General features: G+C 47.1%; 1 protein-coding gene and 1 pseudogene across 1 annotated transcript; both read left to right on the top strand.

Moving 5' to 3' along the window:
- Positions 1-8,176: 8,176 nt before the first annotated feature.
- LOC136154496 (uncharacterized protein CXorf49 homolog) lies at positions 8,177-11,913 on the top strand. The gene is made up of 4 exons (XM_065916757.1): positions 8,177-9,442; positions 10,750-10,826; positions 11,703-11,712; positions 11,848-11,913. The coding sequence occupies exons 1-4, from the start codon at positions 8,177-8,179 to the stop codon at positions 11,911-11,913; spliced, it is 1,419 nt and encodes a 472-aa protein (XP_065772829.1).
- Positions 11,914-20,758: 8,845 nt separating this feature from the next.
- Positions 20,759-21,471, top strand: LOC136154323 (phosphoethanolamine/phosphocholine phosphatase-like; annotated as a pseudogene).
- The last annotated feature ends 1,116 nt before the right edge of the window (positions 21,472-22,587 follow it).

Here is a 22,587-nt window from a genome sequence, read left to right as displayed (position 1 = left end):
GTATTTGGTTTGGGCAGCTTGAAGAGACTAACACAAGTTCCATAAGCCAAGAAAGATCCAGAGCCACTGGACCTGCTGGTTGCCTGAAACGCATTCTGTAAATTCATGTTTTAATACATTTTTAGATACTTTCAGATTTCGTGAGTTCTTGCTTAGAACAGTGCAGTATATTATTTTTATTGCAACATACTTCTTTTTTCTAACAGCTGCATAACACAGATTTGTAACCCCTGGACCAGAGTTTAAATCCTGATTCCACCACCTACTAGCTGTTTGACTTTGGAGAAGTTATCACAGGCTTGTGTCTCGCATATGAAATAGGGATAAGATTAGTGTCTACTTCACATGGCTGTTGTGAGAATGAAATGACAGAGGGAGGGCTTGGCACATAGTAAACTTTCAATTAGTAGCTTTTGTGATGAAAATGTAAGTATCTATCAGGGCTTTTTGCCCTTATAAACTACACTGCTGTGAGCAAACTTCTTTATACACAGAGAATTCTTTTTTCTTTTAAATGATTTCCTCAGGCTCAATTCCTGACCATGGTACAACCGAGTCAATCCCTTATCAGTTAGATGTTCTTATCTTGTTCTTATTGAAGCATATCATTTACATTTATTTTGTAAATGTCTTAGAAATACACAAAAAATCAAAAAAATTTTATAACATTTCCACGAGTTCTTTCTATTTAGTATAGAATTTTATTAGTCCCTTTCAACTCAGAATTATCAGTATTGCTAGTTTTGCACCACATGCAACATTTGTAAAGAGTGCTTCACTGCTGGGTCCAGGATTTCCTTCCAAACTACTGAGACCCCCATCTGCACCGTGTCAGTGGAGATGCTTTCTTTTTTTTATTTTTATTAGTTGGAGGCCAATTACCCCACAACATTGCAGTGGTTTTTGTCATACATTGACATGAATCAGCCATGGATTTACATGTATTCCCCATCCCGATCCCCCCTCCCACCTCCCTCTCTACCTGATCACTCTGGGTCTTCCCAGTGTTTCATGTACGTATAAATAACGAAAACTACATCATAAAACTGGCAGATCACCAACAGCTGGCACTGTCAAATGTAAGCTCACTTTAGAAACATGAAAATGTAAACAAAACAAACAAACAAAAGGCCTGTCTTAGAATCAATGAAATATGCTCACTCACCACTATTATGAATCCCATCTTCTTCAGATAATTTTCTTATTCTACATTTCCCAATATCCGTTGCATGCCTGTGATGTGGTTCTCACCATTAGGGCATTTCTGCAGAAGGCTTTGATTTGTAACATGAAGAAACTGCTGGGCAGAGGTCATGGTTTCCGTGGCACTGATGGCAATAGAGGCAGTGTTTCTGAGGTTACTCAGACCAATTAAGCAACAATGTTTCTGAGAGCTTTGCTCAAAGTTTCTTCTATAGCCCTTCTAACAATTCTGCAAGGGATAAATTCCCTTCTGTCCCAACTAGTTAGAGTTGCCCCCATGAGATCTTTTCTTTCCTTCTTCCTTGTTAACAAACTGATTTTGTTGAGAGCAGCAATATGTGCAGGCTAAAAAGTTACATTTCCCAGGCTTCCTCAGAGAGGTATAAGCACAGGACTAAATTCTGGCCAGTGAGACATAATTAGAAGTGAGTACATAGAGCTTTGGGGTAGATTCCTCAGAAAGCAATGTGACCTCAGTATGTCCCACATCTTGAGTGGTAAATGTCAACTCTTTAAAGCTAGAGTTTTTACTATTATTATTGTTGTTGTTGTTAAGTGTAAGTAGAGGACACAGATTCATTTTGCAAAATAAAAATCCCAGCAGGAGGTACATTTGAATTACTATAAGGAAACAAAAATATGAACTCCTATTGTATACTGATAACTCCCCCAGGGTGGAGAATGCTCTGTACACAGGTTCATTTTACCTGAACCCCATTAGCATGCATAAAGGGTCACTAGGTACAAATTGGTCAGATGCTTCTGCAGATATGTTAGTGCCAGGAATAGCTGACAAGCCAGAGCCAGAATCTATGGCTTTGGCTTTATTTCAGGTAAAATTTGTATTACATGACCAAATATTTGGATTTTATTTTGTATCTGCAAGGTTTCCCACTGAAGAATAATATCTATCTTATGGAAAGCTCATACTCTTAACTCAACAAATGCTAGTTTTCTTCTTGCCTTATATTTCTTTTCTTACCATCAGAAGTTGATTTCATTTCATAGTGTTTTAAATTGGAATGATCCTAGATCATGAAGCTTTAAATTATTATTATAAATCTCTTTGCAGATTGCGTGCTCTTTGTTTAACATCTGTTTTGATGTACCACTGCCAAATCCACACTGGATATATCATTCTTTGACGGTATACTCTGCTAAAACTAGCAATGAAATAAAACTACCTAAATGCTGATACAAACATATTTTATGGCAAAGAAACCTGAGTGGGAGAGCTGAATCAGTTGACCAGTCTCCTTTTGTTCTTTACCTTCTCTTCCTCTCTGCTGCCTTGAAGACAGATGTGAAAGATGAAGCTCAGACAGCCATCTCGTGAAGGCTAAATAAATGATCATTCTCACACTGAGCAGAAATACAAAAGGAGTCTGAATTTCTGAAAACATCATGAAGTACTATTTCAGCCTTTGACTGCCCATCTTCAGACTTTTCCTCAAATAGAAAAAAAATTTACTTAATTTGTTTAAGCTACTGTTTTTGGAGTTCCTGTTACTGGAGCTAAATTCAGATTCTAATTGATTTAGAATTTGGTACCTCAAAGTGCAAGCTGTAAGTTACAGAATCTAAAGTTTTAGAATTGGCTGAATAGGAAGGATTGACTGGGAGCCATAATGGTAAAGCTATGGCAGGTTGCAAAGTTGTTACTCTTAGGTATGTGGTGATGAAACATTTGGTCAAACAGTTGTATGTGGTTCTTCAGAAAGTGAGTTCTGTGCCAACCAAAACTGTAGTTTAGGGCAGTTAGGTTATTTTTAAGTTCGTATGTGCATTTTACTCTTTCTACATAGAAAGTCTTATCATGCAAGAGAACACAGGAAGAGAGGCAGAGACAGAGAGAGATGAAAGGAAGACACCCTCACCCACACAACCCTCCAATACTGCAATTGCACAGCCATCTCAGATACTGGGCCCCACTTCCACAAGACTGGAAACGTTCCCAGATGAGCAAAAGCTGATGGAGTTCTTTACCACTAGACCTGCTCCACAAGATAGGCTAAAGGAAGTCCTTCCAATTGATACAAAGGGAAGGTAAACAGCACTCTGAAGTCATGTCAAAATATAAGGTTCTCTGGTAAAGACAAATACATGGACCAAACACTATGAGAGTTTTGGTGAATAGAATTAAATAAGAAAGACATAAAAATAATAATTATAAACCTATATTAAAGGGTATACAATATATAAAGATGTATGTTATTAATACCATAAAAAGGGAGCGAGCTGGGAAAGAATTCAGTTTTTATATGTAACTGCAGCTGATTTCAGCCATTTAAAATAGTGCATAAATTAAAGAGGTTTTATATAACTCCAAAGGTAACCACATGGAGAATATCTGTAGAATATATAAAAAAGGAAATAAGAAGGGGATTAATACATATCACTACAAAAAAGAAAATCAACGAAATTGGAGGGAAAGCAATAAGAGATGAAAGGAGGGACAAAAAAGCTACAAGACATATGGAAAATAATTAACAAACTGGTAGTGAAGTCCATCCTATCAATAATTACCTTAAATGTCAATGGATTAAACTTCCCAAGATACATAGATTTGCTGAATGATTAGGGAAAAAACAGAATCCATATACACTGTCTACAGGAGATTCGCTTTAGGTCTAAGAACACACAGAGGCTGAAAATTAAAGAATGGAAATAGATTTTCCATGCAACATGAGAGCAGGAATGGCTATACTAATATCAGGTAAGATGGATTTTAAATAAAAAACAGCAATAAGTGACAAAGGACATTATATAATTCTAAAAGGGTCAATTCATCAACATAATATAACAATTACACAAATTTAGGCACCAAACCTCAGAGCTCTTAACTATAGAAAGCAAATGTTGACATATTTGAAGGGAGAAATAGATTGCCACACAATAACACTAAGACACTTTGATATCCCACTTTCAATAATGGATAAAAACAACCAAACAGTAGATCAACAAGCAAATAGAGGACCTAACAAGGCTACAGACCAATTGAACTTAACAACATATGCAGAACAATCCATCCAACAACAGTGAAATACACATCCTCCTATATAAATGGAACATTCTCCAGCATGAACTACATGTTAAACCACAGAACAAGCCTTAGCAACTTCAAGAAAACTGAAACTACACCACAGTATCTTTTCTGATCACAGTAAATGAAACCAGAAGGCAACAGCACAAGGAAGATGGGAAAATCCACAAATGTACCAAAGTTTAACAACATATACTTAAGCAATCAATGGGTCAGAAAAGAAGCCACAGGGGAAATTAGAAAACATCTTGAGACAGGAAAAATGAGAACACAACATGACAAAACTTACGGGGTACAATGAAAGCAATGCTGGGACTTTATAACTATAAATGCGTACCTTAAAAAGGAAGAAAGATCACAAATCAACTATATAATTTTACACCTCAAGGAGCTAGAAAAGGAACAAACGAAAACCAAAGCCAGCAGAGGAAGGAAATAATAAAGATTAAAGCAGAGATAAAAAAAATTACAGAAAAGACAACAGGAAAAATTCAACATAACTGTATTTGCTTTTTAAAAGATCAAGAAAACTGACAAATACTTAGATAGATTAAGAGAAAAAGATGAAAATAACTAAAATTAGAAATAAAAGATGGGATATTACAATCAATGCCCCAGAAACAAATAGGATTATAAGAGGACATTATGAACCATTGTTTGGAAAGTAACTGGACAACCTAGAAGAAGTGAATCAATTCCTAGAAACACACAATCTACCAGAACTGAATCAAGGAGAAATAGAAAACCTGATAGGCCAATAATGAGATTGAATCAATAATCACTAACTCCCCCCCCACACACAGAAAAAAAACAGGAACAGATAGTTTCAATGGAGAACTCCACCAAACATTTAAGGAATTAATACCAATCTTTCTCAAATCATTCCAAAAATGTTGAAGAAAAGGTAACACTTTCAAACTCATTTCACCCTGATATTAAAGGCACCAAAAGAAAAGAGTATTACAGGCCAGTTTCCCAGATGAATGCAGACGCAAAACTCCTCAACAAAATACTAGCAAAACGAACTCAACAGCACATTAGAAGGACTGTGTGATACAGTCAAATGGGGCTTATCCCTTGGATGCAAGGTTAGTTTAACATACAATTAACTAACAAAATTAATCAATGCAATAAAACACATTAACATGAATGAAGGACAAAAATCACATCATCATCTCTATAGAGGCATAAAAATTCAACCCTCTTTCATGATAAAAACACTCAAAGAACTAGGAGTAGAAAGAAATTACCTCAACATAATAAAAGCCATATAAGTAAAGTCCACAATGAACATCATACTCAGTGGTGAACAGCTGAAATCTCTTATTCTAAGGTAAGGAACAAGACAAGGAAGCCCACTCTCACCACTACTATTCAACACACTGGAAGTCATAGCCAGAGCACTTAAGAAACAAGAAGAGATTAAAGGCATCCAAATCAGAAACAATAAAAGTATCTCCGTTTGCAGATAGCATGATTTTGTACATGGAATACCCAAAAGATTACACTCACACACACACACACACACACACACACCTGGGAGAACTAATAAACATATTCAACAAAGTTCCAGGACACAAAATCAAGAAACAAAATTCAGTTTAATCACTACACACTAACAAAGAACAATTTGAAAAGGAAATTAAGAGAACAATTCCATTGACATTAGCATCAAAAAAGAATAAAATACTGAGAAATAAACTCAAGCAAGGAGTCAAAAGACTTGTATACTACAAACTACAAATCATTGCTGAAAGAAATTAAAAAGAAATACAAATAAATGGAAACACAAACAAATGGAAAGACATCTGTCTACACAGACTGGAATACTAAATACTGTTAAGAGGTCCACGCTATCTGAGATGATTAATTTTATGTGTCAGCTTGACTGGTCCACAGAGTGCCTAGATACTTAGGCAAACATTATTCTGGGTGTTTCTGTAGGGTGCTTTTCCATGAGATTAACATTTAAATCAATCAACTGGATAGAACAGATTTCCCCAGGATAATGTGGGTGGGCTTTACCTAATCAGTTGGTAGTCTCAATAAAGCAAAAAAGGCAAACTTTCCTCATGTAAGAGAATTTCTCCTATGTGAAAGCCTTTGGACTGGGACATCAGCTTCTTTTACTGCCTAGAGAGCCAAACTGAAATATCAGCTCTATTGGTTTGGTTCTTAGGCCTTCTAACCTGGACTAGAGCTAAACCACTGGCTCTTCTGGGTCTCCAGCTAGCCAACTCACCCTCTAGATCTTGGGACTTACCAGCCTCTATAATTGAATGAGTCAATTCTTTTTCACACACACACACACACACACACACACACACACACACACACACACACTCCATTGGACCTGTTCTTCCAACATACTACCCAGACTGATCTACACACTGCAAGCCCTATCAAAATCTCAATGGCATGTTTTACAGAAAAAGAAAACTTCATCCTAAAATTTAAAGAGAATCTAAAGAGATCTTTAATAGGCAAAGCAATGTGGAAAAAGAAAAAAAGTAGAGAACTCACACTTCCTGATTTCAATATGTTACAAAGTTACAGTAATCAAAACTGTGTGGTACTGCCATATTAACAAATAGACCAATGGACTAAAATAGACATTTCAGAAATATACCCTCACTTATAGAGGATGTGCCAGACAGCAGACTTGCTGGAAGAGAATAAAAGGAGCTTTTTTTTTTTTTTTCCAGTTTTAAGATATTTGGATCAAAGCAAGGGCTCTGGAGTCAAATTGCTTGGTTTTAATGCTACCACTGATCTGCACAGGCCAAATGACCTTGGCTCAGTGACTGACCTCTCAGTACCTGTTTCCTCACCTGTAAGAGGCTGGTAATCACTGGTACTATAGTCCTAGGAATATCACAAGGAACCATTGAGTGCCAGGCACAGGGTCCCTGCTGTATAAGTTGCTTTTAATAGATTCTGCCAAATTACCTCCCAAATAGATTTCTTGCACCACTGCCACAGGGGTTTGCTCCTAACTTCTCCCACTCTCAGAAGGGTTAACCTCTAGGAAGGTTGTCTTCCTAGTGTGTGAAACCTGATTAGTTGTTTTAGTTTACATCTCAAGAATCAGCAGCCATGAGCACCTTTGCGACTGTAACTGGACACTAAGATTCTCTCTTCTTTCAATTGCCTCAGATCGGAGAAAGAGCTCAGGGAGCAAGGTCAACCCCAGTCTGTCCCCCAAATCTGCCTGCCAAGAACATTTGATGGAGCAGTTGAGGCAGAGATGTTACAGAACAAAACTACGATCCCTTTGTCCTCTGGCCACTTAGGGAGAAGTACGCCGACCACTCACCACTGAGTGCGGGATTCCTCTGCCCACTCTCCCATTGGTCATAAGACTTGTGGTGGAAGGGAGGCTGCAAATGCTTTCAGAACGTGCTAGGCGTCCAGCGCCTCCATCCTGACGTTTCATCCTCACCTCCCAGGAGACCAGCGCCCTCAGTACCCTCCTGCCTCCCGCTCCACCCATTTTGTACACAGTCGGGGCTCAGGGCTGTGACTCTAACCAGAAAGCAGAGGTGCGACAGGAGGAGGTGGGAAGAGAGGCTTGACAGACGTATCCTCGCAGCTTCAACTTCACCCACCAACTCCAAACTGCCGGGATGGTCCTTGGGCTTGGCAGCAAGCCAGAGGAGGCTGTCGACCCCATTGGTTACACCTCGAGGGGACGGCCAAACAAGGCGTGTGCTGGTTGGCAGGAACCGGACCAATGAGGAGGCGGCAGGGCTGGCACGCTGAAAGTCTCGCGTTATTTGCGGCCATCTCCTGCGTGTGGTGCTCCTGGTGTTTGACGGCGAGCTCCAGTCGACGCCCGCCTCACCTGCCGTGACCACCACCACCGCCGCCACCGCGACCCGGTTGATAAATCGTTGCTGCCCCAGGTCCGGCGGCCACCCAGATCGCGACATGAGCTCCCCAGATGATGAGGTGTCTGTTTCGGGAGCGGGTTTCAGCTCAGAGTGTGGGGAGCAGACCAGCGGCCTTGAGGCCGGCTCCGCAGGCCCGCAGGGACCCAGCCTTAGCCCCGAGGCTGGGGCACTGCGAAGCTGCGAGGGTGAGGGCGGGGATGGCTCCCCAGACCCTGAGGGCTTCGAGTCAGAGCGGGAGCTGCTGGAAGCAGGAGGGCCAGGGCTGTGGGGCTGCGAAGGCCGGCCTGGGTCCCCGGCCGCCGATCAGGGGGACACCCTGCAGCTGGCTGACGAGTCAGTGGCGGCCATCCTGCAGCAGCTGGCCAACCTGAATTTGCTGGGCACCCGCGGTTACCTGTCCCAGGAGAGCTATGTGGTCGGCGAAGTGTCTGCCTTGTGGAATCTCGAGGCGCGTCCCCGCAGTCGAGGCAGTGCCACCCAGAGGTGTGGGGAAGCGGCACAGGCTGAGGCCGGCCCTCTCCACGTGGGTGGGAACCCTAAGAGAGGCACTAGAAGTAGGTTGAACGTGGCTGTGGATCGCCAGTGGCCCCCCTCAGAAAGCCAAGCTGAGCTGCTGTCCGAACCCAAGTCCTCTGATGAGTTCAGTGAGATAGAGCGGATGAGGGTGAGCATTTATCCCAAAGACGGAGGCCAGGCCATGCTCAACAGCCCTGAGGATCCTGGGAACACACCCAGACGCTTGCATGTCCAAGGCAGGGAGAATCTCCTTAACGTGCCAGGCACTTGCCAGTCCTCGGCTCCACAAGGATTAATTTCGGTTGTGGAAAGGGAGGGCTGGCAGGGCGGTGCAGAGCAGGAGGACACCTCTCCCCCTAAGAAAATGCAGAGTGTGCTCTGGGGGAAGGGGGGCAGCCTGCCCAGCTACCCGGGAGTGGCAGTAGTATCAGTTACTGCAGCTGCCTCTACAGGCAGCAGGCCGCGGCCCACTCCTAGGAGGAAGGGGGTCCAGGAGAAGAAATCCCTTGGGGGCATCTCCAAACCTGCTGTGGAGAGAACCTTCCCTTCCTGGGGGCAGGGAATCTCGGCCACTCCCCTGGAACTGGCCACCTTTCCCCCAATCTCTGGCATCCCACTACTCGGGAGGTCCAAGAAGTATGCCTTGGTCCCTTCGGGAGCTGAAGAGTCCAAGCACACTGGCGCTGGGAAGAAACCCGTGGCTAGGCGGGCCCGGGAGTCGGTGGCAGCAGTGGCGGTGTCAGGAGCAGACAATGACCCAAATAGAGACCCATTCCCAAAAGGCCAAGTGAGTAGGCCAGACCCCTCCTCTCTCCCCACTCTTCCCCCTCCCACCCTCCCCAGGGCACAGGTCTTCACCCGGTGCTCCTTCTCTCCATCCCTCAGGGGTCGTCATTGGGTGACCCTCGGTCACTGGGTCATTAGGATGCCAGATTGGTGTCCTTTCACTAGGGACAAAAGTTAAGGTAGCACTTTGGGTGTGCTGAGCTCGGTGTTCCACCTTTGTCCTATTTCCAGCCTCCTCCACGAGGCTGGGTCTGGAGTGGAAGGGAGAGCTGGTAGCTGAATTGATTTGAGGGGACCCCTTAAAAGCTTCACAGAGCTTCGGTGTTTAGACACATCACTTTCCTGAATCCTACTTCCTAGCTCTTCCCCAAACCTTCTTTGCAGGGGCCCCAGGCTTTCTCAGTGCCACATGTTGTCCCCAGCTCAGTTCTGCCTACAGGCCTGGGGCCGACTGACAGAGAATGTGCTAAAGAGATCAGCCTTTCAATACTCTTTCCGATTCCCTGCCTCAGCTCTGTCTTGAATCACATGAGCTCTCACAAACACAGACATATAAATGCACTGGTACACACATGCACACGCACACACATATCCTTACTCCAGATTAGTGAGAAATCTTGTTTGTAGCTTACCACTGACAGGCCATGGCCATCTTCTCCATCGCTGCATCATGGAGAACCTGGCAGGGCCAACCTCAACATCAGAGGCACACAGGATTCAAGAAACTCAGAGCCCGTGGCCATGAACAAGGGAGAAGTCAGGCCCAGAGGGCCTGGCCCATCAGGTGAGTGTCCTGGGTTTTGATATAGGGGAGGAGGCCAGGGGTGAGGGCAGAAACCTCTGTATCTGACTCACTCTCTCTTCTGGGGGCTCAGCCTTGCTCTCAGGCCACTTCTCCCATGAGAAACAGGGTGTCACCAGGGCTGGACCTGGTCCCATCACCTTCTGTGTAGAATTTGTTTGGCAGGGGTGATCGGTGGCAGTGCCCCAACAGCTACTCTGGGCGTAGACCTGCAGGCTAATAGCCTTTTCTGTGAAGTGCTGTTCACCCACATTGCTCTCCCAGGTGCTGGCTGTGGCTGCCGCTCTGGGAGGCTCGAATGCAGAGCCTCCATCATGGTGAAATGGCTGCCCTAAGGAATAGAGGGGCAGGCCCAGAGAGAAAGTTTGCACTGCCTCCCAGGCAGAGCAGGGGAGACGTGATGCTAGCAGAGGGTGGTACTGCCTCACCTCACTTTAGAGCCTGCTTGGCGGTTTCCACCTCACTGGGAACCTGGGAAGCTGGATTGTGTGTCCTTTCTCTCTCAGGTGACCAGGAACCAACTGACCATGGCCCAAGACCGAAAAGGCAGCAGCAGCCACGCAGAAGGCAGGGCTGTCCTCGGGTAATGTTTCTTCTGGCTCCTATGAATGCACACCCGAACACCATGTTGGGATCTGAGTCCAAGTGCAACTGACGTGTGGGCCCCCCCCACCCCTGCCGCTATCCTGCACCCCAGGGAGGGAGCCCACCTCCATTCCACTGAGGAATGTCTTTCCCTTGCCAGTCTAGACACCTGGTTTGGGATGAGGACCTGGGGAAGAGGAGAGGAGGAGGAGAGGGGAGGCGGGTGTATACTAACCATTTCTGTTCCTCCTTTGTCTGCTGGCCTAGTGTCTGGTGCTACAGAGAGAAATAGACGACCTTAAGGAGCAACTTGGTATGAGGAACCAGGGACAGAGAGCAGCGGGTTCTTAGTGCAGAATTGGGGTGGGCCCTTGGGGTGAGGTGGGCTGCAGGTGCAGGGGGCCTTATAGGGATTAGCATTCCTGTGGGGAGGAGAACCTATCAAGCCTGTCGCTGGAGCGTGCGGTGCATATTCAGCTGCAGATGTGGACAAGTAGCAAAGTACTGCGTGGACTGTGTGCACACTCTGCCAGCCAGGAAGTCCTAGAGACCTCCTTCTGATAGGACTTTAGAGATGCCTTGTTGATCTGGTGTGGCCTCTAAGAGTCTTGCTGGATTGTTTACGAGACAGTTTTTGAATGGTTTGTGTGTGGCCCCAAGCTTGAGAGCTGCTGGCACATTTTGTTTCCTTTGAGGAAATGGCTCCACATTAAATTCCGTTGGCGGGGAGTGATCAGGCCCAGAGCTCTTTGCATTGGGGCTGGGGGTATGTGCGTTTCAGGTTGCAGGGCTAGGTGGTTCCCCACCGGGACAGGGGCACAGGCTTCTCTGTCTGTCTGTCTGGAGCACCTGTTTATGCCTCTCCCTGTTGCAGCCTCCATGCAGTACCTGGCTGACAAGTTCCAGATCGTTTGAAGTGAGTGTTACACACTGCATACCCCTTCCCACAATGCTGGCTGTTGAGCAGGGCTGTGGGCTGCCCTGGCTTGAGGCTCTTCCCTGACTCTGCTGTTTTACAGGTTGAGCCCAGTATCTTCCTGCAAGAGGAGCAGCTGTTACCTCCCGGGCCGGCGAGCTGCGGCTAAGCTTGTTGCCTCTCGTTCTGCCTCCACCAGGGCATCCTCTGCCCTTGTTTGCCCCCTCTCTGCCCCAGTTTCACAGCAGTTTTTGATTAAAGGACTTCTCATATTCTGTGCTCTACCCTCTCTCTGGGAGGTAGGGGTAGGCGGAGTGGGGCAAGGCCTGGGGGGGAGCCACTCATATCAGAGCCTGTTGCAGAGCAGTCCTTCTGGCGTCCTGCGGTGGGGATTCTGGGTCAGCCTCTGCTACCATCCAGGCCAGCAGGGCACCAGAGTGCCGCTGGTCTGGGTTCACTGAGGGCCTTGTATGGCCACATTGACCCATCCTCCCATTCCCTTAAAGGCTTCTTCTAGTTCTTTAAATTCGCTCCTCTGGGATTTGCCGGTTCCCATCCATCGTTGACATTCTGCCTCCCCATTGGAAGGAACTCATGACTCACAGAGCTCCATCCCATCCTGCTTGCCACACTGGATTCATGTCCCAATTACCCTGACCACTCTATTTTCCACTGGAGTACCCTCGATCCCTCCCCTCAATTGCCATTGGTGACCATGCGTGCACCTGTATTTCAGCAGGTGAAAACAGGCACAGGTGCCCTCATCTCTCCCTTCCCAGGCTCTGCCCTCTCATTGGAGTCCCTACTGCCCGTACCATCCCCACCCCCACCCCACTCCCACCTTGCACGCTGGAACCTGCACACAGTCTTCGTCTCCGCTTTATCCCTCACCCCTGAGACTCAGGCACCAATAGTTTCGCTTCTCCTTTGGATTCAATGAAGGACTTTGGCATGAAGCCTGGACCCAGTGACCTGGGGAGCAGGAGGGAAGGTACAGGAAACACAGGAGACAGGCTAGTCTCTGGACTGGAGGTCAGGAGACGCATCTGTTTGGTGCCAACCTGGGTCAGACTGCACCCTGGCAGCTAGAGATGGATGGTGGTCTTTTGTGTTTTCACATCCTTCCTGCCCTAGCCAGCTGACCACCCTCATCTCCAGCCTGAGCCTCTCTATACGCTTGAGTGGAAATGGGCCCATCATGCTCTATGGCAAGTGTGGTTAGTAAGTCTCTGTTCTTGCCGGGTCCCTGTCAAATAATGCTCCTCCAGACCCATGACACAAATCTTTCAACAAATGATATTTCCCAGAGTATCCCAGCTCAGTACCCCGGACTAGTACTTTAGGGAACATGACAATGAGTCTGAACACTGTGTTCAATTTCCCCCTCACTGGAATTTGGGGAGCACTTTGTTTCCCTCAACCAGCACTCCAGGACTGTGCCAGCCTGAGACTCAGAGAGATCTGTGTTTGAGTGAACTGAGGGTAGGTTCTGCCTGACACCATTCCTGAAAGACCAGGGTTTTATTACACAAAAGGGAGTATGATGGAAGGTAGCACATTCAGAGTTGGTGCCTGGATATCTCTCTGTGTGAATAAATGTCAGCAAGGATAATGCCCTTGAGGCATAAGGATATGATTTGCGGAGAAAAGAAAGTAGAGACTGGTCCAGATTCTGTAAGGCATTGAGTGAGCAGAAGCCAGGGTCGGACCCCCAATATTCAAGGGGTGTTGTCATGTTCCCAAAATGTAGGACAGGGATGATGCAGGAGTCAGCACACCTCAGGACAGGGTGTTGGGACTCTCACAGAGTTGGAGTCGCTGGAGGAGGCTCTGGATCCTACCTTGCCATTCTATGATATCTGCCAACTGCTGAGGGTGTGGATGACTGAAAATGGGAAGGGTGGCTCTGGAGAGCACCAGGGATACTGCTGCTCATCTTGGAAATAGGAGACCGCCCAAGATGATTTAACCGAGGCAGGCACAAGAAGGGTGCCATGAGGAAGTGAATTTAGGAGTGACTGCACCTGGACAATGGGGAACACTGCGCCCATATTCTCACGTTGATTCCCTTCCAGGCCTCTTGGAATGAGGTGAGGTGGACAGTCTACGTGCGGGTTGGAATAGTAGACACCTCAGGGTCAGAAAAGAACATGGGTGCGACTTACTCCTTCCACTCTCAGACTCCTCCCTGGAGCAGGTGGGCTTGATCACTTAGTTTAGAGGTGACCCAGTGGTTATTGCCTGGTGGTGTAGCACTTCTAGCTATTGTCCGAGTGAGTAAATTTTGCAGAGACCGTCCAGCTGAGGTCTCTGGCCACTGAGACATGTAGGTAAGTTGTGCCCGGGGAGTCCAGCACCAGCATCAGCCCCACCCTTGGGCACAGAGGGGCCCGGGAGTGTGGTCACCAGGGTGAGGAAGTGGAGAAGCTCATGGAAGTGGAGGTGCAATGGCATGAACATAACCCCTCCTTCACTTTTTACCAGGCCCCCTTTCCTCCTCTGAGCACACAGTTCAGACCAACTACCTCACTATAATGTTGCTGGAAACATAGACATCACAGGCCTTGGCTCAGCCCCAAGCCTTCCACTTCCAGTGGGAAATCTGTGGCAGGGCCTGAGGCACAGGTTAAAGAAATCCATCTGGGCCCCAGGGGGTAGGAGGAATGCAGTAGCCCGGCCTCATTCAGGGCATCCCTGTTGCCTTTCCCCTTCAGCCTTGGAGAGCCCTAGGCCCCATCCTGCCTGGTTCTGCTGCCTGTCCAACTCCAGGGAAGACGCTCCCTCCCTATCACACCCCCAGCCCACCAGCACCAGCCCCAGGTCTACCGCTTTCTCTGGACTATTGAGGGACACTGGCACAAACAAAGAATTTACAGTAGGTGAGCCCTGAAGAGAGCGCTAGCTGCAGTGGGCACAGTAATCATGCCCCAAAATGTCCAAGTCCTAATCCCTGCAGTTGGCTTATATGTTCCTTTGCATGATAGCAGTTGGTTAAGCTTGCAGATGCAATAAAGGCTGCTACTCAGCTGACTTAAAGTGGGGACACTCTCACCTCCAATGGGCAGGTCTGGCCAGGTACTCTGGGCCTGCCAGGGTTGCCAGGTGGACTGTCCCTGTGTGACCCAGGGAGCAGCGTTTGAGTGACTACAGTGTGCTTGTTGTACCTGTGCTTGTGCAATCAATGTTGACATCCTGGTAAGTACTGCTCAGATGCAGATGGAGGACTTTTACAAAGAAGATTCACTTTCTTTCAAAAGATTTACCATTTCTAATTCATAAAACAACCCTTCCAAACATAGAAGAGAAAACTGGAAATAGAACTACGATATGACCCAGCAATACCACTTCTGGGCATACACACTGAGGAATCCAGATCTGAAAGAGACACGTGCACCCCAGTGTTCATCGCAGCACTGTTTGTAATAGCCAGGACATGGAAGCAACCTAGATGCCCATCAGCAGATGAATAGATAAGGAAGATGTGGTACATATACACCATGGAATATTACTCAGCTGTTAAAAAGAATTCTTTTGAATCAGTTCTAATGAGATGGATGAAACTGGAGCCCATTATACAGAGTGAAGTAAGCCAGAAAGGTAAAGAACATTACAGCATACTAACACATATATACAGAATTTAGAAAGATGGTAACAATGGCCCTATATGCAGGGCAGAAGAAGAGACGCAGAAGTACAGAACAGACTTTTGAACTCTGTGGGAGAAGGTGAGGGTGGGATGTTTTGAAACAACAGCATGTATATTATCTGTGGTGAAACAGACCACCAGCCCAGGTGGGAGGCATGATTCTAGTACTCGGGCCTGGTGGGCTGGGAAGACCCAGAGAAATCGGGTGGAGAGGGAGGTGGAATGGGGGACCGGGATGGGGAATACGTGTAACTCTATGGCTGATTCATATCAATGTATGACAAAACCCACTGAAAAATAAAAAAAATATATATATATATATATATACAAAAAAAAACACCCAAACATAGAAGAGAAATTGCATTGAATTAATATGAGTTAAACAGACAACACATATACACATTATAGATAGGGTAAGCCTTCAATCTGATGAATAGGTAGGTAACAATCAACCCATTTCACTATACTCAGGTGACATGTACATTGCACATCCAGGAGTCACCTGTATATCCTTTTGCCTCACAGAATCCTCATGGATAAGTCGACCTATTCCATTTACTTGACATTCTTGAGGAGGCCAAACTATATATAGAGAAAACAGATGGGGTGTTGCCTGTGTCTGGGGTTTGACAAAGGGGTTAAATGACAAGAAACCAGAAGCAATTTTGCAGGTGATGAAAACGGTTTTTATTTCCATTGTGGTGGTGGTACCAGAAGAGTATGTGCTTACAGCGGCCAGAGACCTTGTAAGTAAATTGCATCTCAATAATTCCATATTATTGTGATACTAATATGCTTTTTCAACAGCACCAGAGACAGTTTTGCGCATGGTCATCACTAAATGGTCAATACCAAAATCAAATCGATTACAGTCTTTGTAGTTAAAGATGTAGAATCTGTATATAGTCAGAAAAAAACAAGACATGGAGTTGACTGTGGCTTGGATCTTCAGATTCACATAGCAAAATTCAGGCTAACCTAAAAATGTGGTGAAATCTTCTAGACCAGTCAGGTACGACCTAAGGCAAATCCACTATGATAATGCAGCAGAGGCAACAAATGGATTCAAGGGATTAGAACTTGCCAACACTGTGTCTGAAGAATGATGGACTGAGGTCTGTAATACTGTACAGGAGGCTGTGAACAAAACCATCCAAATGAAAAAGAAAAGCAAGAAGGCAAAGTGGTAGGAGGCCTTACAAATAGCTAAAGAAAGAAGAGAAGCAAAGATCAAGGGAGAAAGGGACAGGTATATCAAACTAAACCGACATTTCAAAAGAACAACTTGGAGAGACAAGAAAGCCTTCTTCAATGGATAGTGTATAAAACTAGAAGAAAAAACAGAAGAGGAAATTACTAGAGATCTCCTCAAGATAATTGGAGATATCAAGGGAATATTTTTTCCCAAAGATGGGCACAATAAAGGACAGAAACGGAAGAGAACTAGTGAATGCTGAAGAGATCAAGAAGATATGGAAAGAATATACAGAAGAACTGTACAAAAAAGATCTTAATGTACTGGATTACTGTGATGGTGTGGTCACCACCCAGAGCAACCTATTCTGGAGAGTGAAGTCAAGCGGGCCTTAGGAAGCACTGCTCTTAATAAAGCTAGTGGATGTGACAGAATTCCAGTAGAACTTCTCAAAACCCTAAAGGATGATGCCATCAAAGTGTTGCATTCACTATGCCAGCAAATGTGGAAGACCTAGCAGTGGCCACAGGACTGGAAAAAGTCAATCCACATCCCAATTCCCAAAAACAGTAGCACCAGGAATGTGCTAACCATCAGACAATTGCACTCACCTGCCATGCTAGTAAGGAAACGCTTAAAATCTTGCATGCTAGGCTTCAGCATTATGCGAACCAAGACCATCCAGATGTCCAAGTTGGGTTCAGAAAAGGAAGAGAAATCTGAGATCAAGTTGCCAACATTAGCTGGATTATAGAGAAACCAAAGGAATTCCAGGAAAACATCTACCTCTGTTTTGTCAACTAGACCAAAGTCTTTGTCTGTGTGGATCATGATAAGCTGTGGAAAGCTCTTAGAGAGATGGGAATACCAGACCATCTTACCTGTCTCCTGAGAAACCTGTATGTGGGTCAAGAAGAAACACACACTGTATGGAACAACTGATTGGCTCAGGATTGAGAAAGGAGTATGACAGGGCTGTCTGCTGTCACCCTGTTTGTTTAATCTACATGTTGAGCACATCATGAGAAATGCCGGGCTGGATGATTTACAAGCTGGAATCAAGACAGGCAGGAGAAACCTCAACAACCGCAGGTATGCAGATGATACCAATTTAATGGCAGAAAGGGCAGAGGAACTAAAGAGCCTCTTGATGAGGGTGAAGGAGGAGAGTGGAAAAAGCCGGCTTAAAACTAAATATTGGGGGGAAAAAATAAGATCATGGCATTCCATCCCTTTCCTTCCTGGCAAATAGAGGAGGGGACGGTGGAAATGTTGACAGCTTTCCTCCTCTTGGGTTCTAAAATCACTGCGGACGGTGACTGCAGCCACGAAATCAGAGGACGTTTGCTTCTTGGCAGGAAAGCTATGACAAACCCAGACAGTGTGTTGACAATCAGACACATTACTCTGCTGACAAAGATCCATATAGTCAAGGCTATGGTCTTCCCAGTGGGCACATATGGTTGTGAGTGTTGGAGTGTAAAGAAGGTGGAGCACCAAAGAATCGATGCCTTCAAAGTGTGGTGCTGGAGAAGACTCCTGCGAGTCCCTTGGACAGCAAGGAATTCAAACCAGTCAATCTTAAGCAGAATCAACAATCCTCATTGGGAAGGAATGATGCTGAGCTGAAACTCCATTATTTTGGTCATCTGATGTGAACAGCTGACTCATTGGAAAAGTCCCTGATGGTGGGAAGGACTGAGGGCAGAAGGAGAAGAGGGCATCAGAGGATGGGATGACTGGATGGCATCACCGATGCAATGGACATGAACTTAGGCAAACTTCGGGAGATGGTCAGGGACACGGAGGCCTGGCAAGCTGCAGCCCATGGGGTCGCCAAGAGTCAGACACGACTGTGCGGCTGAACATCAACAACAAACCCATATTCTTGAACAGTGATAAAAAGTAGAAATCATCTGCAGCAAAAAACAAAACTGTAGAAAAAAGCAAACATGTGGAGGTGAAGTCAGTGAAGAAATCAAAGAGCAAATCATAATATACCTATGGGGAAATGAAAGGGAAAACACAACCCCTATGGAAGGCAGCAAAAGCAGTTCTAAGAGGGAATTTTGTAGCAATACAAACTTACCTCAGGAAACAAGAAAAACCTCAAATAAACAACCTAACCTTACACCTAAAGCAATGAGAGAAAAAGGAACAAAGAAAATGGAAAGTTAGCAGAAGGGTAGAAATCAAAGATCAGAGCAGAGATATAAGCAATAGAGATTAAGAAAGCAACAGATGAGATCAATGAAACTACTTTGACCACCTGATGTGAAGAACTGACTCATTGCAAAAGACCATGATGCTGGGAAAGATTGAAGGTGAGAGGAGAAGGGGACAACAGAGGATGAGATGATTGGAGAACATCCCTGACTCGATGGACAGGAGCTTGAGTAAGCTCCAGGAGTTGGTGATGGACAGGGAAGCCTGGCGTGCTGCAGTCCATGGGGTTGCAAATAGTCAGACACAACTGAGTGACTGAACTGAAGTGAATAAAACTAAAAGCTGGTTCTTTGAAAGGATAAGCAAAATTGATAGACCTTTTGCCAGACCCATCAAGAATAAAAGGGAGGGGGGATGGGGGGCAAGTGGAGGGGACGGCCCAGACGCACGTCATCCACGGCCCCTCCGGACTGGAGGGACTCGTGAGAGCCGAAGCCCAGAAATCCGGGGGTGGATAAGACACCGCATCCCCTCCAATTCCCGTAAGCACCCCTTGCTCCATCCTGAGCCCAAACACCTCAGCTAGCCCGTGTACCCCTACTCTTCACACTCCAAACTCAGCCGGGACAGACCTCTGCCGCCGCCGCCTCCCACCCGGCTGGAAAAGCTCAGAGGTCCTGTCCCCCTTTCCTCTGAGAGACACTATTTGCTGACCACAAGAGGATTCAGTCACTCAGGAGAAAGCTTCCAGAGCTTTGGCCACAACTAGATTCCTAGACTACAAATGCTTAGGGAAAAGGCTGAAACCCACATTCCATGTGTAGCCAGGGAGTGGGGACAGATGGGGTACCTCAAGATGGAGGGAGCCCTTCCTCTGACTGGTGCCCTGCTCCTGCAAAGTCCCAGTCTCTCTCTTGAGAAGCTGTTGATTTTCCTTGCTGTCCTGGGATGGTCTGGGGAGAGTCACCTTGACAAAGTCAGAGGGGTACCCAGTGTCAACCCACTCTCACCACCAGAGGGCAGCAGCCAGCCAGACGTTTGCTCCTGCCCCTGTCTAGTCTGGCTCGCAGTAGTGGTCCAGATGTGTCCCAGCTGCATCTAGTTTCTCATTTAAACCCAGGGTGGAGGGGAGCAACTGGGAGTTGTAGGTTTGAAGCAGCATTGGTGAAGGCCCCAGGAAGCCAAATCCTGTCCCCAAAGTCACATAGCAAAATCTGGCAGAAATATCAACCTGACTCTTGGCGGACTGCCAGTCTCTAGAAGCACCACTGAGTGAGACAGTCCTAGATCACCTGTGGTACCCAGGGGTCCTAGCCCTTCAGCTGCAGTGGATGCCCAGCCCTGGGCATCTGCCTCTTCCCTTTTGAGGACAGAGGGCAGGCAAGGCTGTGACCAAGTGTTCATGAACCAGGCTTTGCCCAATAGAAACATGGTAGCCTTGGGCAAGTTATTTAATCTCTCGAGTCCTTTTCATCTGCTGGATCCATGGAATTGTGTTGAGCAAGGACAGAATATGAGTGAAGCTGATTTGTAAGCCATGATGTACCATACACAAGAAAGGGGCAATGAACATATAGAGAAAAAAACACTGGTCTCAGACTCTGAGATCTGGTTTTGAGGTCTGTCTCTGCCATATATAGTGGGTGATGTTTGCACAAGTTGGTTACCCTTTCTAGGTCTTCAATAATATCTGTAACCTTTCCAGCATCATGAGGGATTGTTAAGAGGATGCCTAGCAAGGGCCTTGTGGTCCTTAGCTTATTGATGGGCTGTTTTTACTGAGTGGTTCCTGGGGCTCAGGAGAGGGGATAGGATCAGGTGGATGTTAGTGGTGGAAACAAAGCCACCTGGCTGGGCACCCTCATATAGACCTTGTATGGTGGTCAGGAGCTCTGGACCGACAGCTGGAGGCCAACAATCCCTACAGGTGGTGCTCAGGGTGATGTACTGACAGTGAGCGGGTGTTTTCCAGTTGCTGGCCTCCGATGCCTGTCTAGGGACAGCGGGATGGCTGTGCAGGGCTCGCTGCGCTTCCTCCTGACCTTCGACTTTGATGAGACTATCGTGGACGAAAACAGTTCCCAGAGAGCCTGCGTGCCACCTACCGCGAAGGCTTCTACAACGAGTACATGCAGCGCGTCTTCCAGTACCTGGGTGAACAGGGCGTGCGGCCGCGAGACCTGCGCGTGCTCTACGAGTCCATCCCGCTGTCGCCCGGCATGGGCAAAATGCTGCAGTTTGTGGCCAAGCAGGGTTCCTGCTTTGAGGTTATTCTCATCTCAGATGCCAACACCTTTGGCGTGGAGAGCGCGCTGCGCGCCGCCGGCCACCAAGGCCTGTTCCGCCGCATCTTCAGCAACCCTTCCAGGCCCGACGCTCGGGGGCTGCTGGCGCTGCAGCCCTTCCACTCACACAGCTGCGCGCGCTGCCCGGCCAACACGTGCAAGCACAAGGTGCTCAGCGACTACCTGCGCGAGCGGGCCCACGACCGCGTGCACTTCGAGCGCCTTTCCTACGTGGGTGACGGCGCCAACGACTTCTGTCCCACGGGGCTGCTGGCCGGTGGCGATGTGGCCTTCCCTCGCCGCGGCTACCCCATGCACCGCCTTATCCAGGAGGCACAGAAGGCTGAGCCCAGCTCCTTCCGCGCCAGCGTGGTACCCTGGGAAAATGCCACCGAAGTGCGCCTCCATCTGCAACTGGTGCTGAAGAAGTGCTGAGGACGCGGCCTGCAGGGGGCGCCCAGCGGGAAGGGGGCCAGGGGGCTTGGGACAGGGAAAGACAAACCTAGTTTTATTAGTCCCTTTCCCTTTCGTTTTGGTGGGTCCCTCCAGGAATTTCGGGCATCCGGAGCTCGTCCATTTGGGGGCTGGAGGAGAGAGTTCGGAGCTGTCCCCGTCTATGCAGTTAACCCAGCTTGGCTGTCTCCCCCAGTTCCACTGCAAGCGAATTCTAGAGTTTGGCCCCACCAGGGTGGTGCGCAGACCCAAGCAGGCAGCAGTGTTTTCCAAAAATCTTGCCCCTTCCCAACTGGGGGGAAGAGGTTGCCTGGCAGGGTAGAGAAGGAACATCTCCCACTGTGTTGCATTAACTGTTGCCTTGGGCCGCATGATTTCCTTCCCCTAGACTTCTGTCAGGGGGACCCAGGTCCTGAAATTCCTCCCCCCGCCCCTTCAGCCCCAGACTCCCCGCGGAGAGATGGTGCTCTCCACCGACGCCAGTCTCAGGCCTAGGTCTTGCTTTACCTTCTGTGACCCTACACTACACTCCTGCATCCCCCCCTCCACCCCGCCCCCCCCTCGCACGCTGTCAGCATCCCCACAGGAAGAAATCCCAGAGGGAACAGTCGCCTCCTGGTGGTGGAATGAGGTAGCACACTGTCCAGGGCTCTGGTCCCGCCAGCCAGGGACCTCAGAAAACGCGACCACGTCTCCTCCTCGCACCCCAGCCTCTTCTATGCAGCAAGAAACCAGGGACTGAACCAAAGTCGTCCCGCCGACTGGACCCTCTGAACCCCTCCCCTCCAGAATGGAAGAGAAAGCCATGATGATTTAAAAGCAGAGCCAGTGAAACCCAAAAGAAAAGAAAAAAAAGAATAAAAGGGAGAGGGTTAAATTCAATAAAATTAGACATGGAGAAGTAAGTTGCAAGTGATATCACAGAAATACACAGGATTGTAAGAGAATACAGGAAGCAAATATTTGCCAATGAAATGAACAACATAGAAGTAATGGACCAATTATTCATTTCAGTTCAGTTCAGTCGCGCAGTCGTGTCTGACTCTTTGCAACCCCGTGAATCACAGCACGACAGGCCTCCCTGTCCATCACCAACTC

The sequence above is a fragment of the Muntiacus reevesi genome, chromosome X (genome assembly GCF_963930625.1).
Source record: "Muntiacus reevesi chromosome X, mMunRee1.1, whole genome shotgun sequence".
Classification (NCBI taxonomy): Eukaryota; Metazoa; Chordata; class Mammalia; order Artiodactyla; family Cervidae; genus Muntiacus; species Muntiacus reevesi.
This window is presented reverse-complemented; position numbering and strand designations above follow the sequence as displayed.